The sequence below is a fragment of the Micropterus salmoides genome, unplaced genomic scaffold (genome assembly GCF_014851395.1).
Source record: "Micropterus salmoides isolate LMB-PRFRI ecotype aquatic unplaced genomic scaffold, ASM1485139v1 Ms_hic_scaffold_2, whole genome shotgun sequence".
NCBI lineage: Eukaryota > Metazoa > Chordata > Actinopteri > Centrarchiformes > Centrarchidae > Micropterus > Micropterus salmoides.
In genome coordinates this window covers 42,753,865-42,781,197 of record NW_024041150.1, presented here as the reverse complement: position 1 = coordinate 42,781,197, position 27,333 = coordinate 42,753,865, and the positions used below count along the sequence as shown (strand labels likewise).

The 27,333-nt window shown below is 38.6% G+C and overlaps 1 protein-coding gene across 3 annotated transcripts; it reads right to left on the bottom strand.

Annotated features, from left to right (window-relative positions):
* Positions 1–12,117, bottom strand: LOC119911604. Of its 3 annotated transcripts, XM_038730525.1 has the most exons (18): positions 11,934–12,117; positions 10,818–10,851; positions 9,062–9,239; positions 6,618–6,813; positions 6,406–6,537; positions 5,565–5,621; positions 5,388–5,444; positions 5,269–5,292; positions 4,015–4,053; positions 3,885–3,923; positions 3,755–3,793; positions 3,629–3,673; positions 3,482–3,523; positions 3,322–3,387; positions 1,697–1,863; positions 1,043–1,107; positions 535–635; positions 1–298 (listed from the first exon to the last, which is right to left on the bottom strand). In XM_038730525.1, exons 3-18 carry the CDS (start codon positions 9,134–9,136, stop codon positions 189–191), a joined length of 1,254 nt encoding a protein of 417 aa, XP_038586453.1. In that variant the 5' UTR covers positions 9,137–9,239; positions 10,818–10,851; positions 11,934–12,117; the 3' UTR covers positions 1–188. The 3 variants fall into 3 exon arrangements, with proteins under 3 accessions (XP_038586453.1, XP_038586454.1, XP_038586455.1); XM_038730526.1 differs by lacking the exon at positions 9,062–9,239 and having other exon boundaries at positions 11,934–12,115; XM_038730527.1 differs by lacking the exons at positions 9,062–9,239; positions 10,818–10,851; positions 11,934–12,117 and adding an exon at positions 7,282–8,907.
* Between the last annotated feature and the right edge of the window lie 15,216 nt (positions 12,118–27,333).

The following is a 27,333-nucleotide window of genomic DNA, read 5'->3' as shown; positions in this document are numbered from 1 at the left end:
TTTAAATCTCAAAACATATTTTTATTACTAATTTTACCCAAACTTAAAACCAGAACATTAAAGTATAAATTAACACAATAAAACTGTATTACTGCCAGAACAGTAAAGTTATAAATAAAGTACTATAAAATGTTGTTAAAACAGTAAACAATTAACAAAATATGGCTGCTATTAGGTCCACAATATATTTATTTGTAGCCACCACCCCCGACTCTCCCGGGAGCATGTTTCAAATGATCGGCTGCAGCAGACTTTATTTGGGCCTCTGTAGCAGCTGGGTCCCATTTCATGACAGCAGCTAAAATCAAAGCAAAAACATGCACATGAAAAATAAATAACAAACGCCACTGTTGTGGTCTATCTTGCAGCACAGATACATAGTATACATAGATGAAAATTTGAGTACTTGATTAAATGAAATAGTTATTAAATCAAGTCAAGTTACATCAAGCCTGATATTCAACATTCCACACACACACATACATACATATTATACACACTTTTTTTTTTAAATTGCCATAATATGAAGCTTACCTTTTATTGCTGAAAACAATTTCTTGTCTTCAATTCCAATTTTATCCTTTTTGCCCTTCCCCTTCATATTAAAAAAGGTCATCAGCTGATTGGTGAAGAGCCTAAATCCAATACAAGACAAAATTAATATGCAATTATTACTTACACACACACACACACACACACACACACACACACACACACATAGCATGGTGACCGCAGGCTTTTTTCGGCAGGAATTCAAAATAAATGACAAAAAAACAAACAGCGATTTTGATAGAGCATTGGCTGAGATGGACAAAGGGCTGCATAAATTAACCATCGTCAGCCTTACTGTGCGTTCACTGTGCCCAAGTACACAGTCCTGCTCCTTACTTAAAACATCAACTAAACCAAACCCCCAAATGAAGCACCAAATGAAAAAATGGGGACACAAGAAAACCAAAGCAGAGCTGAACTAACATGAAAAACTGTTCTGGTCAGATGTCTAAAGACCTGTGTCTGTTAAAGTTAATGTGTAAATAAATACCTGTCCATCACTTTGTGCGTGCAGTCCTTTACATCTTTCCCCCCGACTCTTGCCAGCTGACAAACCTGCAAATATATCAAGGGTAAAAAATTGAGAACATTGTACGGATAGAGAAAAAAGTTCAACCAGTGTGGTCCAATTGTTTGCTGCCTTGAAAAACTGTCAATTTTGAAAATTATATGTCTAGTCTTGAGATAATTGAATGATTTGTTTAACTCTAATATCACATACTTTCCAACACATTGTGTCAGCAGGTAAAATACAAAATTCAGATAGAATTTGCTAGAACGATATTGAAATGTATCAATATGAGCTGTATTACTGTGTTTCATATATCTTCTGGCACAAAATGCCGACTGCAGTCAGTGGTGTGTCTCCTTATAACGCAATTAACACGCCTAATCTTTGGACCCGAATCACCCTGACTGACTTGCAGCTTGGCACACAACAAAAACTCTACTCTCTAAGTACACTAAAGTTTGATCAGAAAGAAAAATTGTATTATAATAAACTAAACTTAAGTTACCTAAGAGATCACCTACGCTGCAGATGTGTACTGAAGTGAAAAGCCGAAATGATTAGACCTGTTTGTCGGTTAGAACGCTTAGCGCACCGCATAAACCCCCTATTGGAAGAGGTTGAAAAATATTTTACCAAGGTTTCAAATTTGTTTTTCTCCAGAAGAGAAGCCTCCTCCCTCTCGAACTCTTCCAAGGTGTCGATCTTGCTTATATCAATCCCAGAGTTAGGTAAGGTCCTCTGGAGTTTTTTGACCTCATCAGTGAGAGTCACCAGCTTTGTTACCACTATTTTCTGGAATTCTGGCAATAATGAGAAATTAAGAAAAAAATGATTACTCACTATAATCATGGTTCTCTGGTAACAGCAAGGCATTTCAGCCTTTCAGTAAAAGAGTGCTCTCTAGCAATCCCAGAAAAATGAATGACTATTCAATTAGTTACTTAAAGGTGGGGTAGGTAGAAATTTTCTATAAAACTTTTTCCCAAATTTGTTTAAACTGTCTATATATACCAATACATACTTAAAATGTAAGTACTCTGAAAAAGAAAGTATACAAATCGAGTGTCTGTAGTCCTCTCAGTGCTGTAATAAACACAGCTCATTATTTCCAACCGGGACGAAAGAAGTGATAGGCTCAGCGGCTGTTACTCTGCCTCGCTACCATGGCTACCAGCACTGCTGCGTAAGAGCTGCCCACATGCCCGCACACGTTTGCTCAAGGATTGGAAGAGGCACTGGGAAGAATCACAATTATGGCAGAGCAAGAGCAGTCAAAATTCCCAGTTACCTGCATATACAGTCAGCGAAGGAAAACCGGGAAAAAAAGGAAAACAGTATTTGAAAAGGCTATGACCCAAAAGTCTTTGGATAAAGCAAGAAGTCAGACGCGAGTCAATATCGGCGGGGCTTTCCAGCCGTGGCGACAACTGACAACCAGGGTCACGCCAACAGACATTGCTTTCGTGGAATCTTTTACACGTAAAACACCATATATGTTATGAATCTTACACGAAATTCATCTTCATCACAGTGTAACTGATGGTAACGTGAAAACGTGTATCAATGCAACCTTTTTTTAGTTTTTATGTTACTAGCTCGTTACTGAATCAAACTCAATATATTTTAAACTTCACCATTACCAGTATCGATATGCTAGCTTGATAGTGAGTACTACCAGCCATGTTAGTTGTTTATATTAATAATGATAAAGTTAGGCATTTAATTACATGTGATTCTGACATGATGTCATGCACTGCTCCTCTCCGCGGCGCTGGTAAACGCGTCCTCTAGCTGAGCGTGGTCGGCAGCGCGCGTTCCTGTGTTTTGGGGGCGTGGCTTTGTTAGGATCCCAGGCGGGTGGGGGTGAATGAAATAATGAGCTGTGTTTATTGCAGCACTGAGAGGACTACAGACACTCGATTTGTATACTTTTTTTTTCTTTTTTCAGAGTACTTACATTTTAATTATGTATTGGTAAATATAGACAGTTTAAACAAATTTGGGAAAAAGTATTTTTAGAAAATTTCTACCTACCCCACCTTTAATACTTTATTCAAAGGGAAACCTTAACCATGTATTTGACAAATCAGTTTTATTAAAGAACAATTTTATTAAGAGATGGTTCTAGACCAAATGTCATAAATGGCAAAGCAACAAGATGAAAACCTGAAGTCTGATTTACCAAACAGTTACAAAGAGAATGCAATGTTATAATACATATTAGTCTGGGTTTCACATGAAAATATTTTTGTACTTACTCGCTTCTGACAGGGGGAATGTGGTTGGCACAGCCCTATTGTAAATGGGCCTTGCATGCGAAAGACCTAAGCAGGAAAGAAAAAAGTGTGTGAAGCAATCAATATGTTTAGAACATATGTGCAATCTGCCTCATTGAGTGATACAACCAATGACATTCACCATCTAAGGACCTGCTCTCCACGGCTTGGGACCTGGGTACACCTGAGAAACCCAAACCACCAACATTAGTCAGTCCAGTAGCAATGGTATTCCTCATGCTAATCTGATATTCAATAAGACAAGCCAAATGTAACTGGCAATACTCACGACCACTTGAACTGTCCCGGCCCACGGACCTAGACCTGGACGAACCTGTGCAACCCAAACCAATAGTCAATAGTGTTAGTTGCCTGCATCCTGATTGATAATCTAACAATGAAATGTTAAACTCACCACTGGTTGACCTGTCGCGGCCCGCAGACCTGGGTGAACCTAAACAGCGCAGAGCAGAACCTTCAGTCAGTCATGATCAATAGTCCTAGTGACTTGCCTGCAATATTCAGCAATGAAATGTTAAACTCACCACTGGTTGACCTGTCGCTGCCCGCAGACCTGGGTGAACCTAAACAACGTAGAGCAGAACCTTCAGTCAGTCATGATCAATAGTCCTAGTGACTTGCCTGCAATATTTAGCAATGAAATGTTAAACTCACCACTGGTTGACCTGTCGCTGCCCGCAGACCTGGGTGAACCTGAGCAAAAATGTCAGTCAGTCATGATCAGTAGTAGGGCTGCACAATTAATCGCATTTTTATCAAAATGGCAATATGAACGAATTGTGATGCTGCAGAGACATCCTGGCCTACAAATCGTATCCTACAGTGTAAAGGGAAAATCTTTGTTTGGTACAGATCCTCTTCCTCCTTAAAATCTTTTAAATATTTTACAATGAGAGTAATGATACAAAAATTATCATTCCCTCCAATATCACAATTGCAATATCAGTCAAAAAAATTGCAACTAGATATTTTCATTCATTTCTTACATCTTGTGATCACAGTAGTGATTACCTGCATGCTGATTTGGTATTGTAACAATAAAAAGTAAACTCATCAGCAGGGCAGTTGGAACGAATTCTTAAAGTCAAATATAATTTGAATAGTAAAAAAAACAGTACTATTTAAATCCTAAAATTACAAAATGCTTTTCTCATGTCACGTTTGATGAACAATTCAAGTTAGCGAGAGTGAGAAACACAAGGCAATGTGAGGTCTTTAGATGTACCGAGTAACGTTAGTACAGGAGGAGTGACAGGCTGCGGGATTCGTAAGGATGGGAAATAGCTTTAACATTAACTTTAAAATTGTCATTCACCGAGCCAAAGTGCTTGTTATCATTAGTCAGCTAATTATTTTTTCCTTACTACATTGCAACTTAAAGAAGCTTAGCTGGGAGCTTCATGGAGACAGCTAAAGTTAATGTTAGCTGCCCTACAGCTGTCAGTTAGCTTCAACTTCATATATTACCTAATAGCTGTATTCTCAGGAACATCACAATCAGCAAGAAACACAAGGTGTTAACTCACTTAAATGGTATGACTTATAAATGGTTGTATTTCGGTTATGTAAATTATTCTGTAAAATATTAAATCTTTGAACATTTGTTTGCCGAACTCTCTCCTGCTCTTTTGTTACTATTTGATAACAACTATTGCTAGTTTTTAACGCTATTGTTAGTTTATGACAAATCTTTTCTGCTGTGCTTTCGAACATGCTTAAATTGTGCTAACTGAGCACCAGCCTTTGCAAGAGAGCCGCTTCAATACACTTGTTAGATATTGTATCATTACTGCGTTAACAATGCATAATAGTGAAATACAGGCTGCATTTGAGCAATAAATATTTGAATATTAAAAGAAAAATGAAATTTGAATGGTATTAAATTGGAAGATTGACAGCTCTACTCACCACTATTTGATCTGTCACGGCCCACTGACAACAAAGACAGACTTTGTTTAATACAATCACAAATAACTTAAAATTTGAACCTGGTTAAAATGTGCATGGTCATCTAAGCAACAACTCACCATTTTTTGAAATTTTGATTGGTGGGGTGGGAAAGACTGGAATTATAGGACTGGCATCTTATCAGTAAATAAGGGGTATAAAACAAATTAAGCTACAGTTAATTTTAACTTAATTTTGTTATTAAGCACAGGCAACCTTTCAATGCACATTAAATTAATGCCACAACATTTCTGTACCTCCTTTCCACTCCTCTTTATCCTCCCCCTCAGCAGACGCCTCACACAGGTCTGATCCTTTGAATATTAAAACACATTACAGTTGACTGTTCCAAAAGACCCGCCCCCTTAGTTACTGTCGCCATGTACCAACAAGCTATGCCGCTCTCATGTTCTCACACAGTTAAAAACACATCGCAGAGCAGAGAGGAGACTGACAACACGCTGACAGACAGGACAGACCAGGTTACTTTTGATATTAAACATATTAAACAAAGTCTCACTTTACAAATTTGGTCATTTTTTAAATAAATGTAAACAATAATTATCATTTTGTGGCTCTTTAATGTGTCGTGACAGATCGCTGTAGAGCAGGGGTGTCAAACTCGGTTCCTTGAGGGCCATAGCCCTACAGAGTTTAGTTCTAACACTGCTTCAACACACAAACACAGGCAGTTTTCAAATAAGCCTGAAGGACTTGATTAGCAGATCAGGTGTGTTTAATTAGGGTTGAAGCTAAACTCTGCCGGGCTGTGGCCCTCCAGGAACTGAGTTTGACACCCCTGCTGTAGAGCATCAATTAAAGCTGCTCGTGAATCGATCATCTCTCCATTCTCGCATAAAAATGAATGAACATCAGAAGGAATGTTGTTTTAACCGCGGAAAGGCGTCAGTACACTCCGTTTCTCAAGTTCAAATCATCCCATGTTAATCTACTATCTCTCCTGACTGCTTTGTCGGAGAAAAAGGCAGATGGCGAAGTATGATTGGTCAGATCACCTGTCAATCAAGCTCCCTGCGAAGGGTCAATTGTAACATGAGTTTGCATGTTTTCACTATTCAATCAATGATGGGGACATACCTTCAACAAAATCTTCAAAAGTTTTAGTTTTTTTCTTTCTCTTTTGCACTACAACCTCTCCGTCTTCATCTTCATCTTCTAATTGTTCAGCATGGCTGGTGTGATCATGTTCTTCACACTCACGGAGACTTTCTACAAAGACAGCATGCATGTCATCAAAGCTTATATAATCACATAACTTCTCAGAATTGCATCAAAATATAAGAGGTTACCTGAGGTAAATTTCACTTTCACCAATGGGAAAGTTTCCCAATCCTCCTTCGGAGCCACATGGTTGTCGAAACAATATTTTGCCCTCGTCTTTGGCCATCGAAGGGTTTTTTCAGCAACGTTCACCCAGGCATCAGGGATGGTCCCCTCCATCTCCTTCCCATTTTCATTCCACACAGCTCTGACGAAAAGCATAACCTGCAACAAAAAATAATATAATAAATAAATGAATGTTAGATATATATATATATATATATATATATATATAAATATATCACATATATCACAATCGCGATGTCAAGAAAGACTATGAAACAAAGTACAAAGAAAACAGAGAAAATTACTGACTGCTCTTGACTAAAAAACTTTTGTAGCTTTAATAAGGATTAGTCTATATTTCATTTATAATTTATGCAGTGCAGACTGTTTGTTAACTGAATTCAGTTTTGGTATCTGTCCAGCCTTAAGACAGTAGGGGCACAGGTAAATATGACATTTATTTTTTACTGTTGTACTATTAAGACAAATAACAAGCCTACAGTAATGTAAAGATGTCAATATTTTAAAAAATAAATAAAAATTATTTCAATTTGAAAACACAGTGCATTTAGTTGTTGCTTGTTTCTAGATTGAGTTGAGAAATACACATTTCATATATATACATACCCAGTATATACTCAATGCATTTTATGACTTGCCAATCTTCAACATGAACGTTCAATGCCATGCCGCAGAGGAATCATGACAGAGCCATTGTTGAAAGATAGACAGGCTACTTTTCGTCCGAGGTCTGTTTCCTTGACTTCTTTTCTTTGAAATCTATGTCCATTCCCTATGTAAGCAATGTTCAAGAGCTTTGACGAACATGGTTTGTCAAACAGTGCGGCAGTGTGTCTCTGTTTTATCACATCGCAAACAACCGTCCCATCTCCCCTCCTCTCTTGAACAAAAGCAAACCTGTCATCGTCCAGAAGGAAGCAGCTGTCTCTCCTTTTTGTTGAAATGTACATTTGGGGCTTAGCTTTTGGCCCTGCACTGGAATTTCCCTGGGCATGTTCGATTTCGACCAGGCGTTTGGACACCTGCGCTAATGGATTTTGGCCAGTCCTGACCAATCTTTTGATCTGCTGCAAATAATTCTCATATGGAAAGCAACAAATGTCATTTAAAGAGCACCTGAAACGAGAGACATCTTCATGGATGTGTAACAGGGCATGCACATTGTACACAGAAAATGTTTTTCCATAGAGTGCAGGGCAGCTAGAGACAAAGTGCCTCATCAGTTCAGTAGAAAAATCCAAATAGGCAGCTCTTGTCCTGTCATCTGAGTCCAACATGATGGATACTGCCACGGTCAATGTCACAAAATGAGCATACAGCTGTGAGGAGACAGTATTTTTGAGAACTATGGGTCCCGTGTAAAGAAGAAACTGACGGAACTCTGTGGCTTTCCACCTGTCCAACTCCTGAAGGCCACGGGGCTGTCGCGCAAACTCGCTGGGCATCTGGCCTTGTAGCCCGTTCAGTTTTTGTGAGATTTCAATTTTCTGTCTCACAGAGAGCCTACACAGTTTTGGGCCTCTAGTCAGATACACCAACAGCCGCCTAACAACACCCAAGCAAATCGTATGCATATAGTCTAAAACAAAGGCACTGACACAGGGTATCCCGGCAGATATTAAAGGGCTAGACCCATTTTGATGGCGGGAATACTCTATCTGACTAAATGCTTCATCTGTGCGCAAGGTGGATGTCAGCTGATTAAAGACAACTCTTCTTTCGACATACTGGCCTTTCACTTGGCACCTCTCACAACTGTCATATGCAGTATGACCTTTAATGCATTTTAAATATGCTCTTGCCGGTGCATCACAGATAAAGGTACGAATATTTATGGCATACTTTTTCTCACAAAACACCAGGCCATTCTGTTGGAGATTATTGAACTCCTCCAAAAAGTCATGGAGATACTCATCAAGGGGCTCAGGCTTGCGTTCCCCGCAATATAATGCCACAATAAATGGATTGAAATTGCTAAATGTCACAAGTATTGGCCAGAACTGGACTTTACTACTTTTAAAGATTGGTAGTCCATCAATGTTGACATCCAAACTGACCGTACTGTGTTGACGTCTGAAAGCATCATTTTGACACAGTACACGGGAAATGCCCCCCTCCAAGCCATAGTATATATACTGTCCATTGCATTTTGAATGGCTGTCAATGACTTGAGGAGTGGCTAGTAATGTGCGTGCATCTTTGGGGAGTACATGTCCATGATCCCTTAGAATCTGCAATAATTAATTTAGGGACCTATTAGTAATTTGGTGTCTTGTACTCCACTCTTGCAAGTCATCGCCTAGGTTTCTAACTTCGACCTCTGGTTCGGGATTCAAAATCTCCACATCAGAGTCACACATTCCGGTGTCTGTGTCAAAGTCTGTACCATCAGTGGTAACACTGGTGCTGTGTTCATCAGCATTGCTTCCACCATCATCATTGATTGTTTCCTCTCTGTCATTTGTCGTCACTGCGTTGTCAATTGTCACCGCGTTGTTATCGTCAGACTGGAGAAGTTCATTGATGTCTGCTTTACGTTTTCTCCACATTCTTAAATAAGCCATCTGTAACCATTACAAAGATCACAAAACATCACAAAATTAAAAGTGTCATAACAAAACCCAGTAATATTAAAAATATTTTGTCTGTGCAATATATGAGAGTCACGCTTTGTGAAAGTGCACAGCACATAAAACAGCGCGCATGCAGACGCGTTCTCTCATGTCTTGCGCTTAAAGAATGCCATCAAGAAGAATCAATTTTCTATTCCTAGTCCTACTAACTAGCAGTGTTGGGGAGTAGTTAACTACAAGTAGCGACACTACTAACTTATCTACATTTTTCAGTAGCTTGGCAGTAGCTCAGTTGCTTTTTAAACAGTGTAGCTTTTCCAGTAGCTAACTACTTTTTGCATCAAGTAGCGGTGTAGTGTGAGCAAAAGCTACATTGTGTTTGTCAAGCCTGCGCGAATCAGCACGATCACCGCGATGCAAGGATATTCTTCTTCTTGTTAGATTACAAAAATTTTTTTTGCAATTACCGCCACCTGTTGTTTAATCATGCATCTTGCGGCTAACGGTTCACTGACGTACAGAAGTGGGTTGACGCACCCATATTATGATTATCCATGATGGAGCAAGACGTGACGGCAGTTTGGAGGATGGACAAACAACTAACGTTAATTACCCATGGCCTTATTTGTCCAAATTCAATCGGTATTTTTGAGAAAATGTTCTAGATGCAATTTATGTTGAATGTATATTTTGTTCTTGCAATGTTGTAGGCTATTTGTTGCAATTTTGCACTTTTGACATACAGTCTGAGATATTTGAGTGTTGTGTGTAATAACACAATACTCTTTGAAATCATAATTGTATTGCATTGTTTTAAACTCTAAATATTTTACTTAAAACATTCCTCAGACACTTATTCAGTTATTTATAATATATATACGTTGTTCAAAAAATCAAAAGTAGTTTCAATGTAGCTAGCTACTTTTTGATAGTAACTTGTAGTGTAGCTAACTACTTTTCCAAAAGGGTAGCTTGACTGTAGTTTAACTACTTTAACTTACGAGTAGCTTGTAGCTGGTCAAACTACAGTTTCAGAGTAGCTTCCCCAACACTGTTAACTAGTCTATAAAAAATATTTCATTCATGTTATTGCATGTGAATACGTGTAGGCTATAACTATAGGGCTATGTGAAATATGTCATTTTTTGACATTGGCAATTATCGTCTGTAACAGACTGTTATAATCGACATCGCGGTACTTGCGAGACATTGTCGATATACCATATCGCCCAGCCCTACACACCATTGCCCAACACCAAATGAAAAACCTAATGTAAGCGGAACTCACGCCTGATACTTTATGATGTTAGTTTTAATTAAAAAAAAAAATGAATAGAAAAAAAATAAAATCAAGGAAATTTATCTGCCATTTATTTCTTTTTGCTGTTTCGAAAACGAACCGAATCGTTACATAAGTGTATCGTATTGAACTGTACCGTGCATTTTGTGAACCGTTACACCTCTAATTATATATATATATATATACACACACACATTATATATCTGACTTTGGAGACCAATTGTGTTGAAATAACACTGAGACAAAGGAGGTAGAGGACAAATACTCACTATTCTTGGTAGCTGCACTGATGAATGAGAGATCCTGGCCACAGAACATAAAAGAGAGAGGAAAGGGGTGAATTAATTAGCATGGGTCTCATTTCACTAGATACTAGTACTTATTATTAGATAGTAGTAATTATTCATTAGGCACTAGTACTTATTCATTAGACACTAGTACTTATTCATTAGACACAAGTAATTATTCATCAGACACTGGTACTTATTCAATAGATACTAGTACTTATTATTAGATAGTAGTAATTATTCATTAGACACTGGTACTTATTCAATAGATACTAGTACTTATTCATTAGACTCTAGTACTTATTCATTAGACTCTAGTACTTATTCAATAGACTCTAGTACTTATTCATTACTAATTCAATAGACTCTAGTAGTCGTTCATTACTTATTCAATAGACTCTACTTATTCATTAGACACTAGCCTAGTACTTATTCAATAGATACTAGTACTTATTCCTTAGACACTTATTCAATAGCCTAGTACTTATTCAATAGATACTAGTTATTCCTTACTTATTAGCCTAGTACTTATTCATAGATACTAGTACTTATTCCTTAGACACTTATTCAATAGATACTAGTACTTGTTCAAAAGATACTACTTATTTCTAGTACTATCAATTAATTAGATACTAGTACTTATTAACTTGCTACTACTAGTACTTATTCAATACTAGTACCTTTATATTAGATACTAGTAACTTATTCCAAATATTACTAGCAAGATTATTTATTTTACATTTTTAATTGAACTGTGTTCTGACTAGTAAGTTAGCTAAAGAATAAGCATATAGTTGCTAATGAATAAGTACTAGTAATTAATGGAATAGTATCTAAAAAATAAGTAACGTTAGTATTAAAATACTAACTTAGTCGGTTTAAATTAGTGTTAAAACGGCTTGCCATAGAAAGTCCGGTTTGAGGCTGATTGGCGCAAACTAAGCTAGCTTAAGTAGTTGATTAGCTAGCACGTCCATTTAGAGGAAAACACATTTGATTGATGACTTGACTGGAGCAACTGCGACTATCGAAAAAAAATTTATGATAACATTTCGGGAATCACTCACTATATTATTACCAATATTACAACATACTTACAAGTCCTTGATAGTCAAGTGCGAGACAGCGACACGAGACGAAGACAGCCTTCAGACAGTTAAGGTGCGGACTGCGGAGAGCCGGAGACTGCTGCGCGGACCGGACTGCAGTCACATATCCGTCCGCCACAGAACTGGAAACTCTGTATTCCGAGCATATTTGATCAATATAAAAAATCTCAGTATCATGTTATAAAAGTTAAAAAAAGTTGACCGTCCCTGTTATTTATTAACACTAAGGTAGAACTGTGTTTCTACAGGGGAGGTATATCACAATCTACTTGAATCCGGAAAGAGTACCTAATAACCGCCTTTTTCACCAGAAAAAAAAAAACCGAGAGAAAAAAAAAACACTATTATCTGAAAAATATGCATATATTACTTTTTAATATAATTTTACTAAACAGCATACACATAATAAATAAATAACAAATAACAACAAAATATAGTCTATAAAAAATTGGACAAATAGAGTATATGGGTGAAATTGATTTTATTTACACATTTGCTGAGGTCAAGTTGGTCAGCTTGGAACATGATATTTTGGAACCATGGCCTTCAAAGGCCCATTTATGAAATAGCCTACCCATCACCCTCAAACAGACAGAAAAAAAAGATAATTAATAAATTTTTTCTAGAATAAATATAATTTTATCTAAAACTTTCGATATTCCATATGGACTGGAAGAAGTGTCACCATCTGCCTTTGTCCCCAATAGCCATATAGCAACCTTTTTCATCTCTTTGTTGCTCAGTGGCATTCTTCATCTAAATTAAAAAACAATAAGAAATTTATAGTCTTGTTTTGGGAGGAGTCTGTCAATTGATCCATTTAATTGAGTCTGAACTGATCATTCCGTGGAAAAAAAGCTTGGACATTAGGCTACCAACAAAATTAGAGAATTTAAGTTAATTCATAGGTTTTACTAAGTGCTCTCTCAAAAGACTTAAGAATGACATACTCTTTCTGTTCAGAAAAACATGAGACTTATTTTGGAACTGCTCTTTCACAGTGACATTTTGGTGTGACATTTGTGATTTTATCAAATGTTATGTGAATCCTAACTTTGGATTTACATATAGAAATAATTTTAGTTTTCATGTGAATAAGTGATATTTATTTTATAAACCTTGCTTTTTCTGTTATTTAAATTTCACGTTCACAAATGTAAATTTTTTAAATGCAATAAGATTTAAACATTAAATGAAAATGAGTCTATTGAGTTATCTAAAAACTGAAAAGCTATAAGAACAGTGGCTGTGTAAGACTTGCACTTAATCTGGATTGAAAGACTTAAATTAGTCTGGACTGAGGGACTCTAATGTGGTAATGTTGTGATGATGGTTGTTAATGTTTTTGTGTTTTGTTGTAGTTTTCTTACAATCATTTAAATAATAATTAAAAAAATAGCCTTTAGCCATGCTGTCTCTTTTTTCTTTTTCTTTTTTTTCTGTCATTTCTGGCTATATCCGCATTGTGAACATCTTTTTTTGATTTGTGGACATTCTTGTGGCCTAAACATATTTTCTGTCATTTATTGACAAAATCTGGATGTTAACTGTTAACTGTTATAGCCAGTATCAACGTCTTTTCTCAACTAGTTCTGGCTGTCAGTGGACGTTTAGATTATGGCCAATTGGACATCTTTATTCACGTCATTTATGACTGTCTCTGGATGTCACCGGACGTCCAGATTATAGTCAGTATGAACGTCTTTTCTCAACTAGTTCTGGCTGTCAGTGGACGTTTAGATTATGGCCAGATTGGACATCATTTCTCATTGTCATTAATCGACTAATTCTGGCTGTCAATGGACGTTCAGATTATGGCCTGTATGGACGGACGTGATATCAACCTGTTTTGTATGTCCACAGACGTCGCTTGCTCAGTGGGCACAGTCCCGTGTGACATTCACTCCCAGCTCGTTATTGAGCCATGCAAAAATATCTGGTCTGATGCTTCATCTGCATTCCTTTATTCTATTGCCAAAACTTTTGTAACTGTGGAATGGACCGTCTGCTTCATGTTTAACGGCACGCGCATGCCTGATGTGCGTGAACGGCCACTAGATGTGCGTTTTCACTCGTTTTAATGTAGACGGAGATCAAATCTGATACGCAGCTAAAACGCTAGTATTCGTTTTAAAACTGTGTATTTGTAGTGTAGATGGGGCCTGAGACAGACTCCATTATATCAGATGCTTTGACTACAGGTCCAGTCTTTTTAGTTTGACGATGGATGGAAAAGTAATCAAACAGGCGGGAAGGGTCTCTGATGGTCTCTGGTCCATGTCTTTTACATTTCCAACCAACAGCAGCAGCTAAACAAACCAGAACAAAAGCTGCTCCCAGTCCGTAGTAAAGAATAGTAAAGTCTCCGCTGTTGGACCCTGAAGATCAAAGTGCATATTAGTCAGGAAATGAGTGAACAGAGGAACAGCCTCCATTTACTCTTCTATATCTTCTATATTCCTCATGTTTGACTCTCAGAATCAAAGTGGAATAAACTGCAGCTACAACATGGCACACAGACACACTGACCTCCACAAACTCACCTGAAACCTCCAGCTGGATGATTCTGATTGGCTCAGTCTTAATAATGGCTCTCTTAAGTCTTGAACATCCTGTTGCAACTCGCACTCGTATGTTCCAGCGTCGTTGCTGCTCACGTTCTTCAGAAGTAAAGACACGTTTCCGTCCTTCAGCTCTCTGTCCACCAGCTGCACCCGGTCCTTAAAGGATGGATGCTGGTGGGTTTCATCTGAGTGTCCATCTCTGTAGAAGAGGACGTAGTCTGGCTCCAGGTCAGGTCTGGTCCACTCTACACCTCTGATGGAGGCTTCACCAGCCTGACATGGCAGAATGACATCATCTCCAGGTTTCACTCGTACCACATCTAAAAACAATAAAAACATCCAGAGAGAAAAAGTAATTACATTTCATATTAGTCAGGAAATGAGTGGACAGTGGAACAGCCTCCATTTACTCTTCTATATCTTCTATATTCCTCATGTTTGTCTCTCAGAATCAACATGGAATAAACTGCAGCTCAGCTGTGTGGGAGCATTTTAAACGAGTGATGACAGCAGCAGTGTGCAGTTATGGCGTTTATTAATTTTACATTGCTGAATTTCATTACAGATCAAAACAGTCAAATAGTCTACATTTTAAAGTTAATTGGTAAACTGTAGGCTACAACTAACAACAACACAATGAACTAATTTAAATAATTACATTACGCCTGCTGTAGAGGAACATTTAGTTACTATAATAAAAGTTAAACGCTAATTTTGCATAATAACATGTTAATAATAATAATAATCCTTATTTGTAGAGCACTTTTCAAAAACAAGTTACAAAGTGCTTTAACAAGTGTAAAGACAATAATACCCAAAAGACAATAATACAAAAACAATACAAGATAAAAGCATGAAAACATTGAAAAGACTAAAATACACGTTTAAGATAAATATAAAATTAGTAAAATACAATAAAATAAAAGGGAAATAAAGTCAAATAAGATCGGGAAAAGCTCTCCTATAAAAGTATGTTTTAAGAAGGGACTGAAAAGAGTTCACTGACTCAGCCGACCTGATTTCCTCGGGCTGGCTGTTCCAGAGCCTCGGGGCCCTGACAGCAAACGCTCTGTCCCCTTTAGTTTTCAGTCGAGACTCTGGAACAGACAACAGACCTCTGCCCGAGGATCTCAAGGCAGTATCTCTGGCAGTATTTGATTTGCCATCTGCTGAGACCCGATGACCAGGATTTCTGTTTTGTCTGAGTTCAGCTGGAGGAAATTATTTGACATCCATTTTTTAACTTCACAAAGGCAGTTTTTAAGTGAACTCAGCATTCCAAGGTCTGTGGATCTGACGGGCAAGTACATTTGTGTGTCATCAGCATAAATATGAAAAGAAATGCCATGTTTATGGATAATATGTCCAAGGAAAACAGAATGGGTCCTAAGACCGACCCCTGAGGCACACCATATTTAACTGGACAGAACGAAGAGACATGGTTGTTTACAGACACGCAAAACTTCCTATTTGACAGGTAGGATGAAAACCATTCTAGGGCAGTACCAGAGATCCCCACCCAGTGCCTCAGTCTGTCTAACATGATGTTGTGATCAGTGGTGTCAAAAGCAGCACTAAGGTCCAGGAGTACCAGGACTGAGCACATGCCTTCATCAGCAGACATTAAAAGGTCATTGGTGACTTTAAGCAGGGCAGTCTCAGTGCTGTGGTACTTCCTGAAACCAGATTGAAACTTTTCAAATAATTTGTTATTTTCCAGTACAGTGAGCAGCTGTTTGGACACAATTCTTTCTAGAATCTTTGCAATAAAAGTCAGTTTTGAAATTGGTCTAAAATTATGTGGGAGGGAGGGATCTAAACCAGGTTTCTTTAAAAGTGGGTTCACGCAAGCCGTTTTAAAATAATCAGGGACACAACCAGTAGATAGGGAGCTGTTGAAAACAGAGATCAAATGGGGCCCAACAGAATCTATTACTTTCAGTAAAAACTTTGTAGGTATTACATCAAGTGGGCTGGAGGACACTCTCATTTGTGATACTGTTTTTAAAAGCTCAGACAAGTCAATGGGATAAAACTGGTTAAAACTCTCTTGTTGCTGGTGAGGAACCTCTGAGTAAGAGGCCACGGGGGTAATAGAGGCTCTGATTGACACCACCTTATTGGTAAAATAAGATAACAATTCACAGTCATAATTACTTCCAGCTGAGGCACAAGGAGGGGTTGGGTTTACCAGCTGATCCACAGTCTTAAACAGAAACCTGGGATTGTTTATGTGTAGTAATGAGTTCAGAAAAATAGTGTGTTCTCGCATCCTTAACCATGTTATTGTAGTTAATTGATAAATCCTTCAGACTGAGGTAATGGACTTGGAGACTGGATTTTTTCCATCTGCGCTCTGCTTTCCTGCATTCCCTTTTTAGGCTGCGAATGCTGTCATTTATCCAGGGTTGCTTACTAGCTTTAGACGTAGGCCTAAACTTTAGAGGAGCAGTAATATTTAGTGACGACAAGCAGATATGATTGAAGTGATCGACCAGATTGTTGGTGTTGGAATCAGACAGGTGATGGCTTTGGCTCTGAAAGAATGCGCAAAACTGTTGTAGTTATCCTAAAGCCCGTCTTCTCTCCGCCTGGACCACCGCACTGCTAAACTATTCCCGGATTCTGGACCTGCTGGATCAGACTCTCTCACTCTGGACTCTGAGCTAAGGTTCCCCCTGCTCTGTAGAGCAGCCACCAACCCTGTTCTGCAGTGTCTAGTCTTCCACTCTAACTCCAGCCAAGACATTCGGGTCAGCCCTAGTACACACAGACACACTGACCTCCACAAACTCACCTGAAACCTCCAGCTGGATGATTCTGATTGGCTCAATCTCAATGTTGGCTCTCTTACGTCTTGAACCTCCTGCTGCAACTTGACATTCGTATGTTCCAGTGTCATTGCTGCTCACGTTCTTCAGAATTAAAGACACGTCTCCGTCCTTCAGCTCTCTGTCCACCAGCTGCACCCGGTCCTTAAAGGATGGATGCTGGTGGGTTGGATCTGAGAGTCCATCTCTGTAGAAGAGGACGTACTTTGGCTCCAGCTCAGGTCTGCTCCACTCTACAGCTCTGATGGAGGCTTCACCAGCCTGACATGGCAGAATGACATCATCTCCAGGTTTCACTTGAACCACATCTAAAAACAATAAAAACATCAGTGAGAAAAAGTAATTACATTTCAAAAGGACTCCACAGGATACAGTGAGAACATCTTTGTTTAAACAGAAGACCTGAGATCATGGGAACATTCAATAATTAGTCACAACTGTGGAGACATTACAGGATTTTATTCCCACATTGTTTATAAGACTTGTTGTTGTGAAACATGAAGCCGCTTCAACATTGTGACATCATTTAATGGAATTAAGAGAATTTCCAACCACCGCAAAGAATCACAGTGATTCATAATGTATGAACTGCCCGGTGACCACCTCTATCCTGTGTCATCTCTGGAGAAATACATCTCCCAGCTTCGGTCTTGCTGACACAGAAAATAAATAAAGTCCTGGCTGCATTTGAAAAGTCAAACAAATGTCCTTTCCTAACCACTTTTTCTTGACCTTGATGAAAAAACTCACACGGTCAAGGAAAGATGTGCAGCTGAACTCGTAAGGACTTTGGAAAAGACGACAGTGTTGTTCAAAGAATCCGACTGCACCTATTCTAGGCTTTTAAAAAAAGGTATCTATAACATTAGCCTGTTGAAAACAGGCACCTTTTTCCAGAAAAACGCCTAAAATTACATACCCAAAATGAATCAGTAATATCTCCTCAACCATTTGGCCTAGATGCATAATTCTCTCCTTTGAAAAGCTAAAGAATATGAATCCATTGTGTATTAATATATTTATTTTACTTTTACAGACTACATGGAGATGCAATAAAAGAAAAAATCTGATATTTGTATCCTAGCCTGGTAAAAAAAGCTATATTTTAATGCAATAAACCATCAAAACCTTCCTGAGGAAGCTTTTAATGCAGCTGAATATCTTCTAATACACCTAGAATGCAATTGTAACTGTAAATCTGATGAAAATAAACTAAAATACAACAGTTCTCATACAACATCTTCAAACATACCATGCGAATTTCCATATTTTGGCAATCTTTACTGTTTACATGTTGACTTTATTGATAGATATCTTTAAAACACTTTTTCTGTCCATACAGACAAGAATTTCCAAATGAAAAAACATTGAATTTTTCATCAACATTCCTGTCACCAAAGGCGCTCGCATGCTTTACAGGCCTGTAGATTGAGAACGGAACATCCCTGCATGTCTACATATCTCCAACGGATCGGCCACAAAATGGCAAAAAACACAGTGTGTTCTCAAGCGGCATGTTTCCTCTCTGCAGAAAAAGACGACAGCAGGCAGTGCAGCTTGCGGGTATTGCGCAGTAATCAAGATGGGCCCCGCTTAGATTTGGAGCAACAATATTGAGTTAAAACGGCTAATTTTTAATCAGTAATATCACCCAGAGCACCATTGCCCCCGCAACCGGGGGCGTCTGTTTTCACCTGTTGCCCAGCCCTGTTCAAAACACATAAACATTTTCTAGAACAAGATGACATTATTTTATAACTGATTAAAAGTCTTTCACAATAAAAGCTTGTCTTTACCAGATGCTGTTGGAGACAGAAGGACCAACAAGAACACAAATTTATCCATGAGAGAGGACGTGATGTCCGTCTGCTGCTGTTACTGTGCTCTGTCTGTGCAGCACTGAACTGTGTGGCACGCTGCTTCATGACTTTATGGCTCTGCAGATGAAGGTGAGTCACAGCCTTCACAGAAAAACCCAACTTTAGCTGGCATTAGTCACTGTCCCACACAAACTGATTAGAAAACAACTTTCTGGGTAGGGTTTTTGACCGCTGGGGCTCGTTGGCAAAATCTTTGACATATTGTTTTAGAGTCCATGGTTTTAACATTGAAAGCTGGGAAACATGGACATTTCATCCTGCACGGTCAAACAAATGAACGGTGTTACAGTGTCCACTATAAAGTGTCCTGGAAATATCCAGTCAGAGAAAACAGATTGTGGGCTACGGTGTTTATAGATGTCCAAATAACATCGACTCCAAAGTGATGACATAACGAGTTGATGATTAATATGTCAGAAATGTGAATACACTGACTAATATAGAAACTATCAAGCAAGTAATAGCTGTCATTTCACCGTCTAGGTTCACTATAGACCTGATTTAGACCGGTGTGATATTCCATCATGTAAACAAAGTCTACAGTGATTACAAGGTTTTTTGTTTCATTTCTTTCACATGTTAAAGTGCAGCCTGTGCGTAGCCACGATTTAGCTCCTGGTCAGACCGGATATTTGTTTCTTAATATTTTAAATTGAGATAAATGGGTCAGTAATAAATAAGGGCTTTAAATCAAGAAAGAAATTGTCATTTGTCATTGTTTATATTTTTATTACTGCAAGTTTTTTTAAATTGTTTGTATTTTTTATATAATTGCATGGTATTTATAATATTTTATTTTGTCATTAATTCCTTTATATTTCATCATGTTGTCTTAAGTTCCTTTTTATTAATAAACTCCTTGTATTTTATTAGTTTGGTTGGATTATGAGAGCCTGTTTTATTTGAGTAAAAATAATCATTTAGCCGTTATTTTGTTGTCTATAAGAGGCATATATGTAATCATTGAAAAGCTCTCTATTTGATGACTAGTCTATTCCTGGGCCATGGTCAGATGAACTTTTCACTGACAGCCTAAATTCAGCCCTGTTTCAGCCGAGACATGTTTAGACGTCTTTTAGAAGCAAAATTGCTTGCTGGGTATTGAGTTTGTGTTATTGAGGGAGCAGTGAATGAATCTTGTACAAGAGAAAATGATTGAAGGATGTGGTCTTATCAAAACATTCAACAAACGTAATCTTTGTAACGTTTGAATTGTTTGTTTGTGTTCAGAGTTTCCAGCAGAGCCAGAAGCCGTCTACTCTTCTCTGAGGTCGACCTTCACACCTTCACACCTTCACACCAGTCCAACCACTGACGTCCAGCGGCTGGTTTACTGCTCACTAACTGGTCCTCAGACCTCTGCATGTACATTATCTATTTAATGATATGTTGTGTGTGTCTACAGTCCAACAGCTGCAGACATTGTAAATCACTCTGGGTGAAAGCTCCATATACATGCAGTCAGACAGCCAGCTGGGGAAGCACAGGAGCTTCACAGCAGGAGAACAGAACTGCGTCAGCAACAAAGACACAAAGTGAGCGTCCTGCAGAGTTTACATGTGACAAACTGTTTCACTGCATCTGTCTGCACGTAAACAAGAAACTTCCGATCAGATCAAAACATCTCACAGTCACATTCAGGTTCTTCTGGAAAAAAAGACACATAAAGATGGCGACAGATGTTGTAACGACAGCAGACACGCCCTCATGCAGTCCACATAATAACATCTCCATTGTGATGAAAAAAGATCCTAGAGCTGATTTCTGCTGCTTCAAATCTAAAGCTTCAGTCCAAAGGGTCACAGCGAGAGGAGACAGAAGGAGAACTGGATGCTTTTAATTTGAAGGAATAGAAATGAGGAGTTAGTGATTGTCAGACTGCAGCTAAAAACAACAACAAAGAGGTCAAAATAAAGAAAACTATTATAAATAAGTTAAAAATAGCAGACTCCACTCAACCTCTGATGATGTGATGTGATATCTGACACCAGCAGATCCTTTAAGTCCTGTAAGTTGTGAGGTGGGTCCTGAGTTCAACAGCAGCTGAAACACTTTGCCTCCACATTTGGGATTTAATCATGAGTCATGAGAAATACTACAGACTGTATCATGAGAGAGGAGACGAGTTTATCCTGCTGCTGCTCACAGACACAAAGTTAAACTGAGCAAAACCTGCTTTTAATTAAAAGCTGTTGCTCTTCGCTTCACTGTAGCAGCAGGAAGAGAAAACAGTGTGGTGTTGGCTTTCAATCTGATGTACAGCCGATAAAACTGGTCACATTTAACAGGCCAGGAGAAGAAACATTGTGATCAACATGTTTCCAACAGACAGACGTCATGTTGAATAATAATAAACGTGTGTTTTCTGTGTTACAGTCTCATGAGGAACCAGCCTGTCATGTGTTAACATCACATTCGGGTCACAGCGCTCAGTTTTAACACATAATCATCTATAATAGATAAATAAAGCTACCTGCTGACCTTTGACAAACACAGAAGGTCAGTGGAACCACCGTCTGGTGTTTAATCAACATTTGAGGTAACCTACAGTTTATTATAACTTTCAGATTGACAGAAGCAGAAAGTCACAGTTAGCAAACAAAGAATCATACATTAAGGTTGAAACACTTATATAACCTTAACATTTTGCTTGTATAATAATTATACAGTAAAAATAAATCAGTGAGTAATTAAACTAATGTTTAAAGTCTTATTCAGTGATGACCTCGTCCTCCAAGTTCTTCAGGGACAGTGAGATTTTTCAAGGAAATTCAGGGTCCTCTGGGAAAAGACCCATAAAAATGGCGACATATAGCCTACTGTATATTTAATATACACATATACATAGACACTGTATATTTTAGCAACAATGAACAACAACATAATGTACAAATACAAGTCAAATGTTTGTCAAGAAGAACACAACAGTGTGGGAGTGCAGAGTGCAAAGACTGCTGAGTAAAGATGGACGACAGGAGTCAGCTGCTCCTCTGCTGTTGTAACAAAACACTTCCTGCTTTATTATTCTTTATTTCTGAGTTTTATCAGTTAAAGTTAGCGTCAAACTGCAGAAAAACGTCCAGTTAAAGCCTTTGAATCCCACGTCAGACTCTTTCCAGAGCAAACACTAATGAAACCTCTTTGTTCAGAGCAACTTGGCTCCCAGCCAGCGTGAAGTCTTGAAGATAAAACTACACACAGTAACATCATCATGTTTCCTTCTTAAAGTGAAAGAATCAGTCAGAGTTTGAAATTCTGAGTTCAACAGCAGCTGAAACACTTTGCCTCCACATTTGGGATTTAATCTTTATCATGGAGTCACATGAGAAATACTGCAGACTGTATCATGAGGGAGGAGACGAGTTTATCCTGCTGCTGCTCACAGACACAAAGTTAAACTGAGAAAAAGCTGCTTTTAATTTAAATGTCTTCACTGTGGAGTCTGAACTGAACTACTTTGACTGACTGAGAGCTGCTGCTCGTCTGTCTGCTCTGTTTTTTCTCCTGAGCTGATTCTTTGTTTTATCAGCAAGAAGAGAAAACAGTTAAAAAAAACAGTTTAAAACTGGTCAAATTCACATGATGAGCTGTGATCAACATGTTTCCAACAGACAGTGGGTCACCATAGCAACACCTTCTCTGGGAGGACTCATGAAAAGTTTCCACCACGGTCGATGATTTCATCACGAAAGACTTTAATTCACGTGGCCTCATCAACCCTCGCCCCTCTATGCCCCTTATCTCCACAGAAACCCCGTAAATCACCCCTTTCAAACCACCTTGCTCACTGGAGCAAATCCTTCCACCCGCCTCTTTCCTGTAACTTCCAGTTAAACAGCTCTGTTCAAATGCCATATCAGTGTGTATGATTGAACATCTGTGTACTGGTTTGGTCTCATGGGAATCAAAGTTTCAAGTCCCTTCCTGCTTTAAATGTTATGATTCTCCTCCAGACGCTTCAAACTGTCTGAGGTGTTGAACCTCTGGTTCAGCTGAATGTTGGAGTCCTCAGCTCCTTTCTTTTCTTAATAATTACTTAAATGTGACTTATTTATTTATTTAATTCCCCATTTAGACATTTCCAACACACTTACCAGGCACATACGCCTAAAAAGCGTGTTCAGTTGTCAGTATGTGTTTCAGAACACATACTGACATATGCACATACTCTCCATATGCTGCTATTTTGGCATCTAGATGCCAAAATAGCAGCACGATACATAAACACGATACATAAACAAATGACATTAGACCATTTAAAAGTACAATTTATACATACCGTAAGTTTAAAGGATTTAGTTATTTTAAAAGCAGTGGCAACAATTTATAGCGTCTACTTCAAAGTAGATCAAGAGGTCAGATTTCACAACTGCAAATCAGTCTGCATTGTGTTCCAGGTGGATGGGCAGCATAACTAAAGGCTTGTGTTGATGCTTTACATCCATTCACAAACCTTAAAGCACTATGGTGGACAGTATCCAACAAAGACGAACATCGGCCAGGCGCATTTCTATAGAGTCACCATAATCGAGTGCAGTGAGAAAGGTCGCAGCAACCAGTCTCTTCCAGGTTTTCCATGAAAAACAGGCTTTGTTTCTAAGATAAAATCCTATTTTTAGTTTGAGCTTTTGTACCAGTTTATCAATGTGTGACTTAAAAGAGTCATTTAGTACCAACTGAGCATCGTTTAAACACGACAGCCTACCACAGTGTACCATCTTCTGATGGCTACTTCCAGCAGGATTATGCACCATGTCACAAAGCTCAAATCATCTCAAAAGGGTTTCCTGAACATCTCAACGAGTTCACTGAACTCCAGTGGCCTCTACAGTCACCAGACCTCAGGCCTGTAGAGCCCCTTTGGGATGTGGTGTAACAGGAGATTCTCATCATGCATGTGCAGCCGACAAATCTGCAGCAACTAAATGCGTAATGCTGTCATGTCAATATGGGCCAAAGTATCTGAGGAATGTTTCCAACACCTTGTTGAAAGTATGCCATGAAGAATTAAGGAGGTTCTGGAAGCAAAAGGGGGTCAAACCTGGTACTGGCAAGGCGTACTACCTAAAAAAGTGGCCGGGAGTGTAGTTGTCAAGTGAACATAACGCCACAACAGCATTATTAGCAAGGCATGAGCAGTTACATTTTGCGGCAACTATTAGGCATTTCAGCTTCGGGCATGTCTTCCTGTAAGTAGAGGAGTGTTTCTGTGATTTAGATTTCGGTCTCTGCTGCTGATGTGCTGCCTCCTGCTGGCTGCTTCTTGTCACTGCAGTCATTCTTCAGGAGGAGTCATGAGACATTCAAACGTCTCTGAATCTCTTTAGTCAATTAATTGTTGTTACTGTGATTGAACATTTGCAGGTTAAGTCTCTCTTCCTGCCGTTCTCAAAAAACAAACACACTTCTCATTCATAATTCCCTTTACATTACATTTTACTGCAATCATCTGAATAAATATGAACTGGACTTCAGTTGGTGGACTGTTGTGTAAAATTGTAATATCCTTATAAAGGAACACACATGCAGAACAACCTGTATGTATAAATATGTAAATATCCCCTTTTTAAAGATTAAAGAGACACAACCACTTTACTGTAAATACATAGTACTGTAATACTATTGTAGGCTACTTGTACTGTACACACAAACATTACACAGTTAGAAAACGAGTTGGCGGCAGTGACTGATCTGCATTATCCACTGAATAAAGTCTGATGGGTCTCAGCACATGTTTGCCATCAGAATAGCTTCCACTATCAATATCTGTAAATCTAAATCACACAAATTAGTAAATATGCCAACTGTGGCATTAGCTCCTGAAGTTTCATGGTAGGATTAGCTTCACAGTTTATATAACCGTGTGTGTTTAGATCTCTCCCTGGGTAAAAATGACATGTTTTTATTTATTGTTCGGGAAAACCAAGTGCTGAGATTAAATGTGATGACCTGAAAGACACAAACAGCTGGAACATAAAAATAAAAATAAACGGGATCAATGATTAAAAAAACCGAACACACAGAGCAGCGTCCTCTTCCTGCAGTGTCTCTGTATATAAAAAGGTCTTCACACATCATCTAGGAAACCTCTGATCTGGTTCTGACGTGTCCTGTAACAGTCAGGAAACACGTCACGGAAGAAGAAGTACATCGAAAGTATTTTTCTCCACTACAATCAACACACACAACTGGCCTGAAAGATATAAACATGATACTGAGAGAAAACCATTCAGCAGGGACAAGGTGTGGGGACAGAGGGTCAGGCAGCCCCGGGTCCTGGTTCAAAGGGGCCCATCTGACCTGCCTGACTGAATGTTGTTATGTTGTTGAAGAATATTGTGAATAAAGTTTGTTTGTGTGTCTTGATTTCAGCAAAAAGTTAAGACTCAGATCACATCTGTGTTCTGCAGAAGTGATCCTGTTTCTTACGGTCTTGATTCGACCCCCATAGTTCCCCCCTCAGGGCCCCGGTAGGGGAGAACCGGGACGAATGAAACACTTTTCAGATATATGTCATTTTAAAATATAACGTTAGAAACAGAAACCATTTGTTGTTGTCATCAACAACTCACGTGTGTGTTCTATCAATACCAGGTGTTATCTTGTTAAAATGTGGAACGACTTCAGTATAATTTCACTCTGAATGAAAGGTGCGCATTGTTTCATTCGTCCCTACTGTGCGGGACAGATGAAACACATCGACATACATTTAAATAGGCTAGTTTAAGTTATTGTTTTTTAGAAAGCTTGACACTGCCTTTATTAATACGTAATTGCAAACTCATTATGTCATTTTTCTTAATAAAAAATAGTATAAATACAATTTAGCTAGCTAAGAATCTAACAGCTAATGCACATTTGGATTTAATCCCGGCTGCCCTTTTTATGCACATCTGCAGCCTGTTTTCCTGCTCTACTGTGAAGACCCTGTTATTTGGCTGTGAGCATCCTGGTGGTCCAGCCTGCAGCCTTGTGGACTCTGACCCCCTCCCGCCGTATCTGAATAAGGTTGAATGGCTGCGACACTGAAGTTTAAACTTCACTAGCTTCTAAACTGTAAAACTTTGACATTTAAAACTTCAGGATGTGTTAAAGTACTAACTAATCTTTCATGTGATCTTGACCATGACACATGGAACAATAAACACAACTCCTCATTCAAAAAAAGAGATCAATTGAGTGAATTTACTTTCTGTGATTGAAAACAGCTTCTTTCATATAACTCTGTGAAAGTGTGACGTATCCACCTGATTTTTCCCTGTTCAGTTAAGTACTGTGGACTGAATGTGCTGAGGTAGTTTGGCATATCAGACTTGTATGGGCTCCGAGAAAATCTCTGTGTTTCATTCGTCCCGGCTCTTCCTCACTCTTTTCTAGTTTGGCTGTCACACCTTGTTTGGGCTGATCGAGCAACCAAACAACTGCAGGGAGACACTTGGTGGAAAACGGAGCAAACACAGAATTTTCTGACGCTGAAAGCTATGTGATTTTAACATTATTTCAAATCTAAATGTTTATCATGAAATATGCTCAGGAGGCTTTCTCATAATTGTTCTGAATCAGCCATGTACAGGTGCTCAAAGTGTAAAAGGGGACATAGAACAAGTATTAAAATAGGACTGTTCTCAAAATATGATCCAGACATATATCGTTATGTATTTCTTGATTACACGCTTATATATATATATTTATACTTATCAGCAAATGCTTTGACACAGTTTTGAAAAAGAAACACAGGGAACAACCCAACTCTAGCTTTAAAACACAGTGGGCTGACATAACTTACAGGGAACAGTAGCTGCTGAGGGGCTGCTGATACTACTGGGGGTGATCTGTGATTAGAGATATTATAACAAACATAGGAGATATATAAGCAGATGAAACAAATATGTGACCATGACGAGATGTAAAGATTACTGACAGTATTTGGGACCGGCTCACTATGACTGACCTGCTGCAGCTGCAGCCGCTGCCAAGGCTGACTGCTACGAGAAAATAAGAGCTCACAGAGACTGCTGCACACCGAGAGCTGCAGGGAGAGGAAATAAGATACCAGATTCAAAAGAGTGTGGGAAATAATCTGGGAAGGAAACAGTACTGGGAGAAAGGACTAG

What these genes read in the sequence shown, in the direction of transcription:
- LOC119911604 (XM_038730525.1), bottom strand. Translation starts at nt 9,136, where the DNA reads ATGACAGAGAGGAAACAATCAATGATGATGGTGGAAGCAATGCTGATG. An exon ending in CCGTGACAGATCAAATAGTG is followed by an intron (nt 4,054 to 5,268) that starts GTGAGTAGAGCT and finishes ATTTTTGCTCAG; the next exon opens with GTTCACCCAGGTCTGCGGGC. An exon ending in CCGCGACAGGTCAACCAGTG is followed by an intron (nt 3,674 to 3,754) that starts GTGAGTTTAACA and finishes TGGGTTGCACAG; the next exon opens with GTTCGTCCAGGTCTAGGTCC.